This window comes from Hyposmocoma kahamanoa, unplaced genomic scaffold, assembly GCF_003589595.1.
Source record: "Hyposmocoma kahamanoa isolate Upper Pololo Valley unplaced genomic scaffold, ASM358959v1 92, whole genome shotgun sequence".
NCBI lineage: Eukaryota > Metazoa > Arthropoda > Insecta > Lepidoptera > Cosmopterigidae > Hyposmocoma > Hyposmocoma kahamanoa.
Window position 1 is genome coordinate 7,487,462 of NW_020654748.1, and position 18,883 is coordinate 7,506,344.

At 38.3% G+C, this 18,883-nt stretch overlaps 3 protein-coding genes across 4 annotated transcripts in view; 1 reads left to right on the forward strand and 2 right to left on the reverse strand.

Annotated features, from left to right (window-relative positions):
- Nucleotides 1-5,405, forward strand: part of LOC113236667 (D-2-hydroxyglutarate dehydrogenase, mitochondrial) — a 23,034-nt gene extending 17,629 nt beyond the window's left edge. Inside the window, exons 4-9 of the mRNA XM_026472828.1 lie at nt 2,420-2,613; nt 2,702-2,870; nt 2,964-3,093; nt 3,204-3,360; nt 3,636-3,804; nt 5,143-5,405. Coding sequence (XP_026328613.1) covers nt 2,420-2,613; nt 2,702-2,870; nt 2,964-3,093; nt 3,204-3,360; nt 3,636-3,804; nt 5,143-5,405 — 1,082 coding nt within the window. The remainder of the gene's footprint in view (nt 1-2,419; nt 2,614-2,701; nt 2,871-2,963; nt 3,094-3,203; nt 3,361-3,635; nt 3,805-5,142) is intronic.
- A 123-nt stretch (nt 5,406-5,528) lies between these two features.
- Nucleotides 5,529-11,828, reverse strand: LOC113236450 (polyadenylate-binding protein-interacting protein 1). Of its 2 annotated transcripts, none has more exons than XM_026472521.1 (8): nt 11,567-11,828; nt 11,051-11,268; nt 10,324-10,476; nt 9,577-9,795; nt 9,387-9,491; nt 8,472-8,703; nt 7,558-7,687; nt 5,529-7,481 (listed from the first exon to the last, which is right to left on the reverse strand). In XM_026472521.1, exons 1-8 carry the CDS (start codon nt 11,676-11,678, stop codon nt 7,382-7,384), a joined length of 1,269 nt encoding a protein of 422 aa, XP_026328306.1. In that variant the 5' UTR covers nt 11,679-11,828; the 3' UTR covers nt 5,529-7,381. The 2 variants fall into 2 exon arrangements, with proteins under 2 accessions (XP_026328306.1, XP_026328307.1); XM_026472522.1 differs by having other exon boundaries at nt 5,530-7,481; nt 8,487-8,703; nt 11,567-11,822.
- A 5,817-nt stretch (nt 11,829-17,645) lies between these two features.
- LOC113236805 (iron-sulfur cluster assembly 1 homolog, mitochondrial) lies at nt 17,646-18,316 on the reverse strand. Its single transcript, XM_026473000.1, has 2 exons — nt 18,025-18,316; nt 17,646-17,947 (listed from the first exon to the last, which is right to left on the reverse strand). Exons 1-2 carry the CDS (start codon nt 18,314-18,316, stop codon nt 17,844-17,846), a joined length of 396 nt encoding a protein of 131 aa, XP_026328785.1. The 3' UTR covers nt 17,646-17,843.
- Nucleotides 18,317-18,883: the final 567 nt, after the last annotated feature.

Sequence of the window (18,883 nt, forward strand, 5' to 3'; positions counted from 1 at the left end):
TTTGGGATTTGAAATGTATTATAATAAATGGATATAGCCCTCCATAAAATTACTCTTTATTAAAAAAAAGCTTTGTTATAAATAGCGGTGGTTATTAATGTTTTGTGCTTCTCCTATGGCTTTATATATGTATCTAAATGTTTAACTTTCTGCATTTAATAAATAACTGTAAAATATAAAATAAAAGTTAAATCACAGATGTCGTTAACAACCGACCGAAAATATTTTGACCGTTTTGTATCGTAAATTGTACAGCGCCTCTAGCGGTCACGAGTAGAAGTATAAAATACATATACACAAATATTTTATGCTGTAGCTGCGTTATTTATTACATGCAGAGGGTTAAAGATTTATCTTACATAATTACTAATAAGTAGTACCTACTTACCTATTATAATCCTTTAAGTGCAAACTACAAATTTGCTAACTGTACTAACTAACTATAATATACTAACTATGATAGCCTCTTATCACGTTTTCGTCATATCATTCTTGCGTGGTGGTGGCGAATGCTGCTGAAATAATAGTTTGAGACCACTCAAACTAGTGAATTGACTGGACTATGTGTACCAGAGCACAATTCACTCTTCCCAGAACTTTCGGACTAGAACCAATTTATAAAATTTCATTTCCCAAATTGCTCCTACCGGGTATCGGGACCTCCGCATTCAGCTACCAGTGTAAACTGTTAAGCCACCTTCAAATATAATATGAATATATGAAAGATTAAACGGCAAAAAACTCTGAAGGTACGACCAAAATTATAGTGTCTTGCTGTCTGTATAATATCCTATTCACAATCAGATTCTCGGTCGTGACAAAGCCATAGGAACTGCCTGTTATTAGCTGCAATAGTGCCCACTATCCTCCTACGTCCCAAAACAAACAGATTTAGATTCAGATTTCCTGAAGGTCCTGAGGATGAAAACACCGATTACCAGCAAACATAGTTAAAGTGCATACTCTCAAATAACGCAACTTACCTATAATAGAAAAATACCGCAATCAATTCGTCACTCGGGAGCTACAAATACACACACGGACAGACACCGACCTACTTATAAAACACCCTTCTGTTTTCGTAAAAGTTTGAAAATAATTTTGTCTGTGAAACAAGTTTGTATAATACGTAATGTGTGAGTATGAAGGCACCTTTTCTTTTTAGGAGAAATTCAACATAAAGAGGAAGGATTTCGCTACGGTACAAAATACGGACATTAGCTATTTCAAATCTATCCTGAGCGAAGATCGTGTGGTTACAGATGAAAGTGACGTTTTACCTTTCAATATTGACTGGTTTAAACAATGTCGAGGTATGAACGAAAACGATGGCCTGCATATTAGGTACCCACAATAATATATCTCCTATCTTGGCTGCAAATTTCAAAAAAGTATTCAATTTTCCAGGGCAATCCAAAGTAGTTCTCAAACCAAAAAGTAGTCTGGAAGTATCACAAATTCTGAAATATTGCAATGAGAAATCCTTAGCAGTTTGCCCACAAGGCGGCAACACTGGTGTCTGTGGTGGGAGTGTGCCTATGTTCGATGAAATAATTTTACACTTGGGACTGATGAACAAGATCATTAGCTTGGATGATGTATCAGGTAAAATTATTTTCTGTATCAAAAGGATTAAACCATAGGATATAGGTAATGTTTGGTAAATGTTTAACTGCGTCCGCGGCCGACGGTTACCATGCTGGTCTGCCACGCAGAGGTCCGGGTTCGAATCCCTAGCCGAGAGAAATATTTGTATGGCCTACATTTATTTCTCTCGTGAGTTTAGGTGTAATTTGTGGTTGTCTATGTGAGTGTCCATGACACCTGCGACAAAGGGTTTCCCTAGTGGTGTCTGCGTTATTATTATATTAATGTAATAATATGCCAGACGACTAGACTAATTGGCATCAGGCAATTGGTGGACCCATATTCATGGAACTCACTGTAATATGAATACCTGAGCAACGGAATCCACTCTTCCCAGAATATTCAGACCAGTACCAATTTATAAAATTGCATTTATCAAATTGCTCCTACGAATCGAACCCGGAACCTACGTATCCAGCGCCCAGTGTAAACCGTTAAGCCACTTTCAAATATATGAAAGATTAAACGGCCAAAAGCACAAACAGGATCACCTAGTTTAGAAGGCAAGATAATCTTGTGATTGTATAACTTCGACTTATAAAAAATATTGTAACCAATTTATTAGTTGTGGTATATATACATATAAACAAAACATTATTATTGTTATTAATAAAGTACTTTCAAGGTACGCGGTAGAAAAACTGTTCGCGGTAGTATGGTTGAAAAATAAGGATGTAATTCTTGCACAATTTTCGAAGGTAGTAACGTGTAGGAATTTTTACGCGACAAAGAACTTTTCGACTGAATCTGCATACTCCTTTCCCCACAATAGGATCTCTAGTCTGTGAAGCGGGATGCATACTTGAAACACTAGAGAACCACGTCAAAGAGCACGGCCTGATTATGCCACTTGACTTGGGCAGTAAAGGCTCCTGCCACATAGGTGGTAATGTCAGTACCAACGCCGGAGGACAACGCCTTGTAAAATATGGGAACTTGCATGGATCTGTGCTTGGGCTGGAAGCTGTAAGTATAGACAGTTTATTCCCCATTTAAAATACTAAAACAATACTATTGGGTTTAAAATAACTTCTTTTATAGTGTTTGCTTTTAGGTAAAAGCGAATGGCATAATCGTAGATTGCCTTAAAACACTTAAGAAGGACAATACTGGATATCATCTGAAACACTTGTTTATTGGTTCGGAGGGTACTCTAGGAGTAGTTACGAAAGTTGCAATTCACTGCCCTGTGCTTCCCAAGGCAATTAACGTAGCTTACTTTGGTAAGCTCGATACTTACAATTTTTAATGGTTATATAATGTACGTTTCTGTTCTAAACAAAAACAATTTCTAATTACCGATGTAAATATTTTAGGTGTTAATACATTCGACGAAGTTCTTCAAGTATTTAAAAGAGCGAAGTCGTCACTAGGAGAAATCGTATCTGCATTCGAAATGATGGACAACTATTCTATAAAAACAGTGATTAAAAATATGAATTTAACGTAAGCATACTATAAATCAATTAAATTGGAAGAACACCTAATTTGCTTCAAAGAAAGGTGTAAAATTGTACAAGAAGTATTCATAGAATTTACTTACTGTGTAATTCCAGAAATCCTTTGCCAGATTATCCATTTTACGTGTTGTTAGAGACTCATGGCAGTGACATAGAACACGACACTGAGAAGTTGACGCGGTTCCTTTCCAAAGAAATTGATGAAGGCCAAGTATTAAACGGAATTATCGCTTCAGAAACTGCTAAAATTCAGGTACTTACATAAATATCCGATATCTTCTGAACTAGATGAGGGACTATTTTTAAAATTTTGCTTATATTAAATGTAATTAAATTAAATTAAATTTTTTCTAAAATTCCCACTCCCCCCCCACAAAACACCCTTATAACTTTGAAACGGTGGACCGACTAAGTCTAGTTTTTTGCGAGTAAATGATGGCTTTTAACCTGACTAATAAGATTTCTACAATTCGACCATGGTGACACTGGTATAAGTGACGCCATTTAAAAGTGGGTTACAAATTATAGGCAATATGGAACCTCCGTGAGAATATACCGGCGGCGGGTCTGCGAGATGCAGGCTACCTCTTCACCTCCGACATATCGCTGCCGGCTGCAAACTACTACCAGATAGTGCCAATGCTGCGTGAGAGATTAAGCTCGAAAGTCAAAAGTGTATATGGCTTTGGCCACTTGGGTACGTTGAAAAAATGAATATAAATCTTTCATGACAGATTTTAAACTATAATCCTGAACGAACAAGGGAAAAGTCTAAGGAAAAATTATGTTGACGCAGATTGGTTATTTTTGCCATTCATCGTCGATGGAAACGTTACTATATAGGTATGTGATTATTGATCGACTAGAACAGCTATACTAGAACAGGTACTCAACCTTTTTTTCTTTCGGGCCACATACATATGTTAACTATGTTACTCGGCTGGCAACAATTTTGGGTGATGACTTTTTTTACGACAGTGGGGACCTGGATTTACATTTAATCCCCATGTAATAAATAAAACACAAAACCTAAATATGTATAAAAAACTAAAAAACATACGATGTCAGTGCGTTGTGGCCAGTAATGGGCAAGCGCGTGACCCGGGGATTAAGAGCGGTTACAGCAGGCGGTGCAAACTCGCGTTCGCAACGCGCGATTGCATCGCGACACCATATTACCACCATATACTGCATCGATACAGTCACTTATCGTCGCCTTACTTTCTCAACCCTGTCTTATAAACAGTGATTATTCAGGAGATGGCAAAACTTTATATTTATTTCAAAATTTTTATCAAGGGTAATTTGGGTGCATTACTTTAAGAATAGGTAAAAGCAGTGTGCGAATATGAAAGAAATGCTTCGTTCCCACTAGTCCTATTGAGTACTTCTATTATAGAACTACTGTGACTTTTTTTCCTATTAGTTCTATTGCAATAAATAATAGAACTAGTGGGAAAAATTATTTCCCACTATATTGAGTTAGATCTATTTTTGCCCCGAAAATGATTTTATCCTGAATGTACAGTTGAAAAATGTATATAACTTATACATATAATATTTAGTGAGAGAAATCAGCCTGGAAAATTTGTATATACAATCCATTTTTTGCATTTCAGCGACTCTGTGCTTTAAGATATGAGTTTGAGAAAGTAAGGCGACGGCGACGTTATGTTAAAATCTTAGAAACTCAGTTTTGAAAAGCACTTTCCTAATAATAGTGTTTCGGGCCGCACTTAAATGCTTGGCGATCCGCAGGTTGAGTATGGCTGGAGTAGAATATGGGCAAACCAATTAATTTGAAGTTGTACAAGAGTATAAAATCTGCCGTGCGTATAATATAAACAGCTGGTAAGTTTGAAATACATACAGACTTACTGTCCTTATCGTAAGCACCAGAAATAGGTACCTTTCCCATTTCTTAACGTAATGTGATTACTGTTTCCTCTTAGGCCGGCCAAATACAGTCGGAATATCCCTGAAACAGATATGCCTTATACAGACTAGCCATTATGAGAAAATGTATTGTTTATAGGCGACGGTAACATTCATATAAATGTAGCACTATCAGAATTCAATGAAGAAATGCTATCCTTGATAGAAAACATCATGTATGAAGAAGTTGCTAAGCTCAACGGTTCTATAAGTGCAGAACACGGTGTTGGTTTTTACAAACCAAAATATATACACTACAGCCAAGATGATAGTGCTCTGCAAGTCATGAGGGAATTAAAACAACTTATGGACCCAAATGGAATATTAAACCCTTACAAAGTTCTACCGGAAACCAAGAATTAAGGATTTGAAATTAAAACACTAATATTTATTTAAATGACTTTTATTAAAATATCCATTTATTCTTATAACATTCATAATATCACTGCAACAAAAATACAATGGAATATTACAAAATTGCTTTAAAATAAATAAGTCCAGTATTGCAAATATTATTCAAAAAGTGGTGTTCTGTTAGCACTTACGGCATGTACGTGACTTATATAAATATTTTAGTTGTAGTAACTCTTTTTATTGCTATTTGTTACTCTAGGTATGCGAATATTATCTAGTTGAAACAACGCTATCAGCAATTAGGTTACTGATTAAAATTCCTCTCACACTCAAGGCAACTATCACTCACTTCGTGTGGGCAAATCACATAACAAAGTTTAACGTAAATGTAACAAATTTGGCATTTCAAAGATACAAACGCAAAGTTACTTCTCCTCCAAATGGGGAATTGTATCACAAAACAATTGACGACTTTATGAAATGTACACTGAAAATATATTTGTGCTATTTATTGATAAACAAGCAACTGAAGCATTCTTGATGCTTATTTCAAACTTTAATTATATATGAATAATAATTTCCGAAAACGGATCTAAATGTTAAATCATGTTGTATTGAAATAAAACTAAAAATTGGATAATGACTTCCTACGTGTGTAAAAAAAATGCCGTCGACATGATTGAGTTTTACATTTGCAATAAATACTTCTATGGATTCCACTAACTGTGATTTGCTATATTTTATTCCTATGGCAGTTGTAAAACCAATGCACGTTCGAGTCACGTACAAATTATAACAAAACATTACAGTTAAACATAGAATTGCATTAATAAAATCGATTATTATGTATTTGTAATGAGGATGGAAATATATAAATTTCAATAATAATTATTATAATATTCATAAATTGCATCCAACGTTTAAATTTTTATAACGAAGAAATGAAAATGGCATGTCCCGTTGTCATGACGTAGAGAAAAATAAATGGAGAAATTATGAGATCACTAAATATTATTTTATTTAAGATTATAGAATAGACGAAATGTAAACAAGAAACTAATGGCTCTTAAATATGGCCTTCAATTTCCATGGTGGGCGACAATTATTTACTACAAGTACACGCATAGAACACTAAACATCGCAATATTGCTTCGAATGAGATGGTTGCATAAATCATGGATAACTAAGAGTTAAAAGTCATAGTTATACGTTCTAGCTTATCCCATACTGTATCCTACCTTGTTTACATTTAGTCCACGAAATCTAATATTAACAGCTGTGCACCAGTCAGAAACGTAACTCACTCATGTTATGCGCAACTCTCCCAGATAAATTACAACTGATTTTTATTAAAAAAAATTAAATACTCATGGAACAATTTTCATGAATGATCCTTTACATTTCTGAAAACCACACTGTTTACGTATAAGTAATTATAGCAAAAAAAACTGGGATTTTTTAAAACTTTCTCATGTTTTCGCTCAGATGTTATACGTAAACGCGCTTTATTATTCGTCCTCTTGGAGCAACAGACCAAATATTTAAAAATAAACAAAATATAAAGCGATGTACTAAACATATTTTGTATGGACCTCACTGGAGTCAGCAAGTAAATTATTATAACTAAAGGCTTACATACATACGTTTATAACATCCAAGAATTCAACCACTCTAAAAGAGCACCTTAATATCTAGGTACATTTGTTTCCTTAAGTTGATATAAGTCAGTATCGGAAGCGACTGTCGATAAATGGTAAGTAATACTGACCTGCAAACCTATCGGTCCCCGCTCGCCGTGTAAACTTCGGTCCAAATTTAGCTTGTTAACCTTTCTAGAGTGATTGCAAGTTGGCTGCTTCCCTTCAATAAATCTTTTTATAATTTTATAGAATTTTATACTTTTTTTGTATTTCATCATTGTCCTAAATATGTAATTATAGTAGAAGCAGGCTGGTCTGTCCCCCGCAAGGTGGCGCCGCGCGAGGTTATCGCTTGATCTGGTTCGACATGCGCAGGAACTCGAGGAAGCCAGCCTGCATCTCGGGGTCCATTTCCGTTTCCCACGCGTCGTTCTCCAGTTCGTCCCTATACGAAATTATAGAATTTAGGATAGTTTACTTTTTGACAACCCTAATTAATTTGTGCATACGATAAATCTTACAGAATGTCCTCGTCGAGCGAAGCATTCTTGCCGGTAGGCAAGTTGCTGCGCAGGAAGGCGTGCTCCTCGGCCGTCAGCTGGTTGCCGTCCGCCAGGTAACCTGCGTCGTTGTCCGGCTCACCGTTAGTCACTGTTCAGTTAACAAATTACAGGGGACAGATTAGGTTAGTTTATAGGAAACGATATAGAGGACCTACAAATTTACTCGATTTTTTGACGAGTGATACGTGTCGATCTACAAAAAATAGGAAATCGATCGTCTACTTACACATTTACTTGATTTTGTCATAAATGTCACACACATGCCAATCGTCGAAAAATCGAACAAATTTGTAGGCACCTTAATGCTCGTCGTACAGTCTGTCAGTACAATTGCAAGACGTCCAAGTCCAATCTCTTTTCTCACTCTCGTCGTGTTTCGTCCAGAAGAATGTCGTTTAGAATTTTTGTCAGTCTAGTCAGTTCGCTGGTGATGACAAAGTTTTACATAAGATGTTTAGCAGCAGTAGAGCTCCTCGTGAAAGAGTTTGTCCAGGGTAGTACGAGTACATATAGTAACGAGCATTACTGCGTTCCGGATTTGAAGGGTAAGTTGCTGATGAAGTTACAGGCACATGGGACTTGTCAACTTATGTTTCAGGGTGACGGGCGCAGCGGTAGTGCCCCTCAGATCTTTGCGATTTAAAGCTCTGAGCGGCACTGCACTGTTATGGACAGGCATGTAACTTACTTGACTTGTCCGTCCAGTCACTTGATGTTATAAAAAAATAAAATAAAATAAAAAGAATTACACCCAAACTCAGGAGAGGAATAGATGTAGGCCATACAAATATTTCTCCCGGCCCGGAAATCGAACCTGGGACCTCTGTATGGCAGTCCGGCATGGCAACCGTTCGGCCACGATGTATATATACCTGTGACAAGCTCACCGGTGACGACGCGGCGGCGAGGATCGGGATTCGGTTGCGCGCCGGCCGGCGCGTGCACGTCGTGCAGCGGCAGCGCCTCGGGCTCGGCCATGCCCCAGCGCGCGGCGCGCAGCGACACTACGTTGCGCACGCACGCCATGTGCCCGCGCCGCTTCAAGCGCTCGAACGCCGCGTGCATGCCCGCCGGGCAGTCCGCGTCCAGGGCGATGCCCGACAGCTGCCGGTCAAGGGTGTACGTTATTAGGAGTGACTTGTTTCTAGTACGAGTTCATTGTACTACTAGAATTATAGCTTACTTGTAAACACCGCTATCTTCATTAACTAGCTTAAAAGCTAAATCAATCATGGAGATAACTGAGATTATGTTTTACATGCAAATAGGGTAATGTAATTGTGCTTACAGGTTTTTTCGAAGTGCAGTTTATAATAAAGACACTACGCGCTTACAAAATTTTTCTTGTCGTAGATTTTCTTCCCGATCGAACAAAAATGACAAAAAAAGTCCGTTTTGAGCAAAATGGGACTTGGTGAATTGTACCTTTTAACCGACAATATGTCGTCAGGGTTTTGTAGACAGGGCGACATTTCGAAACATTTTTACGTGAATATGTTTTACATTAAATTCAATTTTAAAATTTAAATAAATATTTTCAAACAGTCATTAAAAACCTAAACATGCTCCATGCTCAAAACTTTTACGTAAAGTCGCTTTCGCCTTTTCAACAAAACTCCGACATTGATATTATATTAAATATAATTATTATTAAAAAAGATTGATCTACGTAATATGCAAATTGAGCTTTGAAGCACTTATGCAACGCATTCAGGTAACGCACACTAGAGTGTATTCTAGACTACCTTTGTATTAATTTCTAAAGCTAAATAATAAAAATAACTTACTTTCAGTAACTGACACACTGCTTTAATGTTGGTTTCGTTGTCCGTGTCAAGAAGGTGAAGTAACACTTTGCAAAGACTCTCACCTAAAGATCTGATACGACCCCCCTGCAAAAATTCAAATGAATGTTCAAATTCTAAGAATCACTAATTGGACACAAATAGTTTCCGATAATCCTGAATATATGTATACCTGATTGTCTTCAAGCTGGGTGTAGATCTCAGCGAGGAACATAGCGAATCCGCGCATGTTCTCCTCGGCGGTCTCGACACCACTGATGATCTTATTCTCTTCAGCGGAGCAGCGCTCCAGCAGGCATGCGCGGAACGTTGATTCTTCCGGCGATCCCACGGAGTCATACATCGAACACAGGCGCGCACCATTGTAACGGAAGTTCGGCTCACCAATGGACTGCCATATACAATCACATATATATATCACGTTAAAAGAATGTATCTCTGACACTTCCAGTTTTTCATATACCATCTGACAAAAGCATTTCTGGACTCAACTAACAAATTGTTGACAATGAGAGTTGTTATCTCCATGGTATGATGGAGTTATCATATATCACAAAAGAGATTTTCAGTCAAATTTGTGAAATTTGGCTAGAATCTACACAAAGAGGCTTGCTATTTTTAGACTTCCTATTTAAATGCTTGCTTTAGATAATATTTTTTACTTGTTTTTTATTACTATAAGCACGCATTTAATACATCCATAAAAGCTATCTGGTGTGTTTTCCATTTGTCATGTAAATACTGAAGTAAATATGAATAATTTCATAAAATGATTGTTTTGAATAACTATTGCTACACATGTTGTGTGTATTATGTTGAGCAAGTTATTTTTTGTAAGCCCATCAATTGCATTATTCATCAATTTTGGTGAAAGTGGGACAAGTGATAATATGTATTCTGTTGTCTATTTTTTTCTCACCTGGTTTACAATGGCTTCAACAAGTGGTCTCGTATAGTTGGCATCCTGTAGCGTGGGGGCAAATGAGTCCACCAATGGACCGCAAAGGGAGTCGAACTTGCCAGGGTCAAATGTTATCTCACACATCACAGTTATCAAGTTGCCGATGTTTTCCTACCAAACAATGAGTTCACATACAAGTTCAAGATTTGGCATATAAAATGTAAAATAAAACAAGAATAGTTACAGAAACTTGTTTAAATTATCACTGATTATGCTTGTGTTTCAGTCCAAATACCTGCTTAACAGAAATTTTAGTCAAAATGTATTTTCAGTTACCAAAAATTATAGATTTAGTCCTATTTAAAATATATTCGACTTCTGTTTAGGATTATTGAAAGCTAGCATTAGTTACTGGCATTTGATAAATGGCACTAATATTTACTTTATATTATTTCACACTTAGATACATACAAAAAAGACAATAATTATGACAAAAAACAAAATACAAATAATTATGGAAATAGTAACTATTTCCAACTTGATTTCCCATATTTGATATTCTGTACTTGTAGGTAACAGGTTAACAGTCATGTTTACTTGCATTGTGGAATTAATTACACACCAAATTATGCTATCCACAATAGAATAAATGAATTTATAATTATAATAAAACCACGAAGAATCTCATTATCAAAATTGTAAACATAACTACTTAACAACATTAAGTTTTTTTAATGTGACGTACCCGTAAGTCCATATTCTCGGCTTCTTCAAGTGCATATGACATGTTGTCAAAGTTATACGGATTTGGATTTTGTGCTTGTCTTAGCCGGTTCTGGACTGAGAACCGATGGGGCCTGTATGGGGCAGGTTCCTGATGGTAAGCTGGCACACTTTGCGGTGTATAATTCCGCGGGAACCACTCCTTAGCCTCAGCCGATAAGTTCGACTTAGGAGCTTCAACTGCAACATTGATAAAACACTAACTACTACATCTATACAAAATTCACAGTAAACTGTCAGGCACTTACTGATCTAAAAATGAAATATATATGTATCGCAAAATAAACGGGGCGTGTTTTATAGCAGACGGCTATATTCTGTCAATCTGCGCCGACGTCATTAGAAATGAAAATTCAAACTTTCACCTGAAGACTTAATAGGAACGCAATATAAAACTGGCCAAGTATGACGACGTCACAGCGTGCCCCGGATTGATACTGTGAAAGTGCAACATTAAGCATCGTGAAACGAACTCTACCTTGCGCATCCTCGGCAGCGATCTTCGGCCGGCGAAGTTCCCGTGGTGGATTTTCGGACTGCGGCCAACCGCGGCCTCTGCCCCTGGACCCCCCGACCTCTCCGTTATTCATTTCACACAGTTAGTCTTCGACAATAACTTCGTATATGGGTTTCTTTGAGAATATTCCATAAACCGCAATGAATTAACACCCGTTCAGGGATAAAACAGCACAATCGTAATTAATCGACACGTAAACAAAGAAAATTACACTTCGATGGCAATTTCACAGCACAACCTCCATGTTTTCGAGCAAACGAGACAGATGATGGCAATGGCAAAGGTGTTTGATAGGACACTTAAATTTTTGTAACATTTGTAACTAGTATAATATTAGCTACTTCCTATAACAGTATTTAATATTTCATACTTGAGTCTATGCACTGGGCGACACGGTGTATTTTATTTGCGCCGAGCGACGACGCGCAGATGATGTTAACGCAATTCGAACGCGATGCAGTCGCAGCCGCAGCGAGTAAACCTTTGCACACATTCACAAATCTAGTGGCGCTGTAAACGCCCGTAATCTGCGTGTATACGCACCGCAGAGGCGCGCGTTGTAGTCGCGCGACCCTAATAAGGGTCGTATTCTAGAACTCTACTCAATGCTAAAGTCAGGACTTGAGTATGATTTAAAGCACTATAAATCATACTCAAGTCCTTGCCATTAGAGTCGTATTTCAAGTGCTTGAAATCATACTCAAGTCCTGACTTGAGCATTGAGTAGAGTTCTGGAATACGACCCTGTTTTATAGTAAATTATAACCATTCGTTTTTGGGTGTTTATTTCGCATGCATTACAGTTCATTACACGAAACGAACGTGTGAAAGGAATTAAAAATCACAATGAAAGTTTGTTTTTTTTAGTGTTAATGGCTTTACCATCTTATTTAGCTGTCTTCAACGTGAAATTCTAAGGGTCGTATTCCAGAACTCTACTCAATGCTCAAGTCAGGATTGCACTGGAAATACGACCCTAATGGCAGGGACTTAAGTGTGATTTCGAGTGCTTTAAACCTTACTCAAATCCTGACTTGAGCATTGAATAGAGTTCTAGAATACGAGCCTCAGTGTAAACTCCAAGTGAAGAGCACGTCAAGCTTGATACTTTGTACTTTGGATCGTTCTTATTTTAAACGGTTGGATTGAATTCTTAAGTGTCAAGCTTGACGTGCTCTTGACCCTGTACATATGTACTACAATAAGCTTTTTGCTGGCAACGCGACGTTTGCGCGCGATTGAATCGATTATGTACTGATACAAACGCAATAATCTGCTTTATGAGGCTCTACGGGGCGCCGTAAACGCGTGTTCGTGAAACGCACGGCGCGTGTCGTCGTCGTCGACGCGTATAAAATACGCCGTGTGCATAGATTCCAAGCACATTATGCTCTAAATGTAATAGTGAATTGAATAAATTAAATTATCACCAAAGCACAATCACGACTTTTCAGTTTATTATATTATTTAATTAACTGTTAAAATAAAACTGAAATAATTTTTCAGTTAATTGATATTTATTTCAATAAAAAATAGCTTATCGATTTAACGATGTGAAATAGGCTTGAGCCGATTGAACTTTGTTACATGCAGTAGTTGCGGCAATGAATACCTATATCGATCGATATTCCCGAGTAGTACGGATGTGTTCCGTCGTTTGATTGTACCAACTTACGAGAGTATAGTGTTCTGTGCTTACGAGTTCCTTCTGTTATAGTTTCTTGGTCAAGATGGACGTCTTCGTGTGCGCTAAGCCGTCATTATAACTGTACGAACGTGATCGAAGTCATTTGGACGGTTCTGAGTGCGCCCGTACAGAAGCGATCGAATCTTTGACGGAGAGAATTCGTTGCCAGCTGGCCTATTTCGAGTCGTCATCCTAGCCGAAGCAAAACGCAGATCTTTCTCGCTCTTATAACCTGGATGTAAAGATTATCTGACAAGCTGCCTAGGGCGAACCACGTCGATAAGTGTGGTTATCTTTAAGGGTAGGACGCCCGCTTTTTAAATTTGAAATAGACGAACGATCACAATCTCACTAATTTAGATGTTAAGCTGATATTTGTGCTAATTTTGATGAAAAAACGAAGTTTTAAAATTTTTTGCTAAAAGTTCCCGATGTCACTCAGTAGCTGTTTGCTTTTCCAAGAAATAAGGTAGGTACCTTAATATTAAGAAGTTAAGTTATAGTTATAGTCCGCTAGGGCAGAAGTATGTCCACGTCAGGATGCGCCGAGCGGTTTTATAAGTCGTGCGCCTGATGTTAAGCGACTAGACATAAGCGCCGCGCCGGCGCGCCGCCGCCGCCGCCGCGTTTTTCCTCGCGCAAAAAAAGTAAAATTTCGATAAGCTGGCAACTTTACGGCGGTGTTCAAGGCTCTGCAGCTTCGCCTCCACTAATTCCGAGTCACCTATATAAGCTTCTTGGCACGGTTGTCAATTGAATCCAAGGTGGCCAGTTGGTATGTAGCAGAGCCATCCTAAAGGTGGCAGCAGTACTCCATGCACGACCGGATTTGTGCTTGGTACAGCTGAAGCAACTGGTCCGGTGTGTGTGTCCCTATCTACTGACCAGAGAGATAGGGTTTTCCGGAGAGACTACGGGCTCGACGTCTAGATCGGGGTACAGTGGGCGTCCAGACCAAGTCCTCCGCCATTGATACGTCTTTGCGGGCGTCTGGCGGACCCGGACTTGGGGTATGGACTTGCAGGACACTGCGACTGGCATGTCTAGCCCGGACTAGCCCGGAGAGCTAGTAGAGGATAAGCTAGATGTCCTCCGGTCCCGCTAGCCACTTAAGTTATTGGGAACTGGAGAGACGTCGTTTTTCAGCGTCGGGAAGTGAGCGTGCCTTACAGCTCCGCCACCAATGAGGAGATTTGGTAGTGGACTCAGAATCGACGGCTTAGCGGTGGCAACTGCGAGTTGTGCAATGCGCAACGGGAAGTGAGCGTGCCTACAGCTTCGGTACCTATCTGGAAAATAGGGAGGGTACTGTACGTGCACCCGGGGCGGCTCACCCGAGGCACTAGCCTCTCGAACAACTCGTATGCCCTAAGGGTAGGTACGATCAAAACTAACGTAGAAAAATATGGTGCTTGTCCCGGTGTGAAGTAACGCCTCACTCTGGAAAGGGTCCCAAGCTTCCTTGCTGCATGTTTGGTCATGGATTCAACGTATCTGCCGAAGTACAAATTGGACGACAGGTCCATTCCAAGTAGTTGGAGACAGTCGGTTATAGGTGTGGATATATCACGAAAAGTCGGAGGCAGCTCAAAGGCACTCCGTTTTGTAGAGAATAGACACGCCTGCGTTTAGTACCGTTCAATTTGACAAGATTGGCATCGCCCCAGTCGGACTGCCTTGAGTGTCAAATCCAAACGGTTAACCATAGACTCTCGACAAGACTACATTTCCTCTCCACTGACCCTTGCATTGGTCAAGTACTACAACTGTGTTGTATCTACAACTGTGTTGTCCTCAGCATACGCAAAGGTACCTGGAATTAACATATCGTTGATATGCAGTAGAAAGAGAGTTGCGGACAGTACGGAATCCTGAGGAATCTATCGCCATATGTTCGGAAGAGTAGCCTTCTAAGACCTCTCGAATCGAACGGTCGCTCAAGAAATTCGAGTTCCAATTGCAAAGTGGGAAGCCCATAAAAGGGAAGCTTACTTAAAAGGTTTGCGTGCCAAACCCTGGCAAAGGCTTTAGAAATATCCAAAGACACTGCAAGTGCTTCACCTTGCTTTTCTATAGCCTCGCTCCGTATGTGACAGGCATACAAAAGAAGATCCCCAGTAGGGATCTGTACTGGCGATCACTGAGGAGGTCGTTGTCTTCAAGGTACGACAAGAGACTGTTGTTGAGTACACGTTCCATAGTCTTGCAGACTATGGATGTGACTGACATAGGTCTATAGTCGTCAGCGTCAGCTCTGCTTCTCTTTTTCGGCATAGGTTGCACGTTTGCAAGCTTTCACGACCTGGGAACTACACCAGTCTCAAGTGAGAGGCGGTACCCGGCGTAGGTATGTGAGAACAGGAGACAACTCAGGCGCACAGTTACGTAGGACTAGTACTGGAATTCCATCTGGCCCGCTAGCTTTATTCACGTCTAGATTCCGCAGAGTTCTAAGTACCTCTTTTTGGCATATGCGAATTGGAAAAGATTAGATCCAGACGCGAACTCTTTGCAAAGAGTGAGGCAAAAAGATTTGCCTTGTCTTCTGCAATGTAGGCCAGCATGCCGTCCGGCCTCAGGAGAGGTGACATAGATAGGCGACTAAAGTTATTAGTGACTTTGTTTTTTATATTTTTATTTATAGACGTTTTGTTTAAAAAATTAATTTGTCAATTTCTGGCGTCGTCATTTTCATTACGCATACACAATATGGAAGCGTGCGCGTGCGTACGATTGGAGCACGTGATCGAACTGATAAAAATTTGATTACTATACAAAATACGTTATTTTGTTTTTTCCTTTGAAAAAGTATTTGTATAACGGTTTTTGTAAAAACAAACACCGATATACAAATTCGTTTTAGGGTCGCGCTCGCGCCGCTGAGTGGTCTATTATCTAGGCGCTCATGTCTATAAGCGACAGCGACACGCCTGTCAATAGCAGAAAGAAATGTACCTACTTATATTGAATTTTGCAACTGCGCAGCGCGGCACCGTTTCTGTTTTTGCTATAAAAAAAGTCATCTTCACTCCACTTTACTTTTTGTTCTAGAAAATGCTATAGGTACCTATTTATTTAGAATTTATGCGTTGACGACACTGAAAAATACTCTATAAAATTAAATTTAAATGGCTGATACGAGGTAGGGTACGCGCCTGATGTTGATGTCATTATTATATTTTACAAAACTGATTACATAGGGATCGTAACAATTGACCTCTTTTTGGCACTTATTGCGTGGTCATAAACATCATAAAGCTTCCTGACCGGCTCAAGTCGATTCTCCGTCGATAAGTGTAGCGAATACCTTATTGCCTTGGTTGTGCAAGCTCACTTTGGAGTAAAGATCGCATGCACAGGCGTGCCAAAACATAGTTACGCAGTGTGCGGTAACTCGTGTGGCCACAGATGCACGCCACTTGCCGTGGCGTCATTACTCAAGCGTGCTGACGATACTCCCCTATACACCATGTCCAGCCAGGATGCATTGTTAACTCGCACTAAGGGTTCCAATAATAAACCTAATCATCTTCCCCTCCTATCTACCTAACAAGCTGTTGCCCTCTTATTTCTTCTACTTTCACTACCTTGGGTTAGCTGGAAGTAGTGTCTTTTAGAGATAAGTCCTTTGTACACTTTCGGTATGATTTACATTTCTTTTGAGTCTCTTTGTTGCAATAAAAATATTCAATATAAATACACAAATTTTACAGGGCTATGTATTTTCGGTTCAGTACTTCTTCACACTTGAGCTGCTGAGCTGCAACTTGTGTCAATGAGTTATAATCATACAAAAAAGGTAGACACATAACAACTAGCGTAAAATGTTTGCTGTTGAAAACTGGACGATCACATTTGTCACTCAGTTTAAGAAAAATAATAGATATGGCAGTTGTGAGGAACACGGCAGTGGTTCATAGAACAGTACATTTAACGCTACTGTGATAAATTAAATTACTAAACAGGTATTATAAATATAACAAATAATTTTTCTGTTGCTATATTTTCAGTTTTCAGCATATGTATAAGAAGATTCTTGCATTGTTTACTAGTTTTATTTTGCTATTTACACAACTATTCTAAGTTACAGCCTAAAATAAAAATATCATACATAATTATATTCATACAATATACAAACATCTACAGTAAAAGCTATATTGTGTATTACAGGAGCTCTCGCAAAAGCTATGCTTTTGATAGTAAAGTCAAGAGCACACCAAGCTTGACACTTTAGATCATTTTGATTGCAAGTGTCATAGCTCTTGACTGGGAACAGTACAAAACAATTATTTATATTTCTGATAAATAAATTTTGCAAAGTTTTTCATTTTAAACTGTTATTTTTTAGTAGGCTTTGCAAGCAGTCAAGAATAAATATGTTTACTGACAGATTATTTATATTTCTGATAAATAAATTTTTGATACTCGCAAAGTTTTTCATTTTAAACTGTTATTTTTTAGTACGCTTTGCAAGCAGTCAAGAATAAATATGTTTACTGACACCTTCAAGTGCTTCAAGTTAAAATAGAACTAATTTAAAATAAAATTTGTTTATATACTAAAGGATTCTCCACATCCACAGGTTCCTTTAATATTCGGGTTATTGAATACAAATTCCGAAGACAGTTTGTTTTCTACATAATCCATTTCAGTACCTGTAACAGATAAACATTATTTTTAAAGATTTTTACATGATTATAGTTATTTTTATACCTTTAACATATACACTTACCTAATAATGTTAACTGAGCTTTCTTGTCAATTATTATTGTGACTCCATCCTGTTTAACTTCTTCATCCAATTTATCTTTAGCCTTTGCATAATCTAGAGTGTATGACAGACCATTGCAGCCTCTTTGCCGGACACCAACTTTCAGACCTACATATCCTTTAGCTTCTTCTTTTTCCATAATCTCTTTAACTTTGTTCACGGCAGCTTGAGTAAGTACGAGTGCGGCCCGGGAAGGCAGCATTCGTTTCTTAACAGCCCTCACAGTTGCACTTGCAACCATCTTCGTAGCCATCTAACAATCACAAAAATAATATGTATATTTATAACGTCATTCAACACGTACAATTTACTCCACATATTAGAGATTGGCCTCATCGACTGCAAAAATTTTAATTACGACGAATAATAAACACATTTGTTTGTTACGAAAGTTGACACGCCAAATATTTTTTGTACGACCTTGAGATATATTTTCAGCAAAAGGCAAAAAGTTCAGTTTTACGGAATTAAATTGTACACAGAAACAGGCAAATTTACCTTCTTTGATTATTTTTATTGTTATAACTATTTATTTTTCAATTTCATAACACAAATTTTGCAGGCAAGTTGTCAAATAAATGTCAAAATACGGTATGTATGGATGGAATAAAGTTTTTTATAGTGCAAAATTTGTAACTGTTACTTATTAAAAGAATCACGAGTACATTTCAATTCAATGTTCACAGTATAAATAGTAGCAGTAACATTTCAATGTTCACAGTATAAATAGTAGCAGTTGTCACAATCGAAGACGTCATCAGACCAAATCTGACAAGTAGAATATCCGAGGTCATTCATAGTCATCTGACCTCCCTGTGTG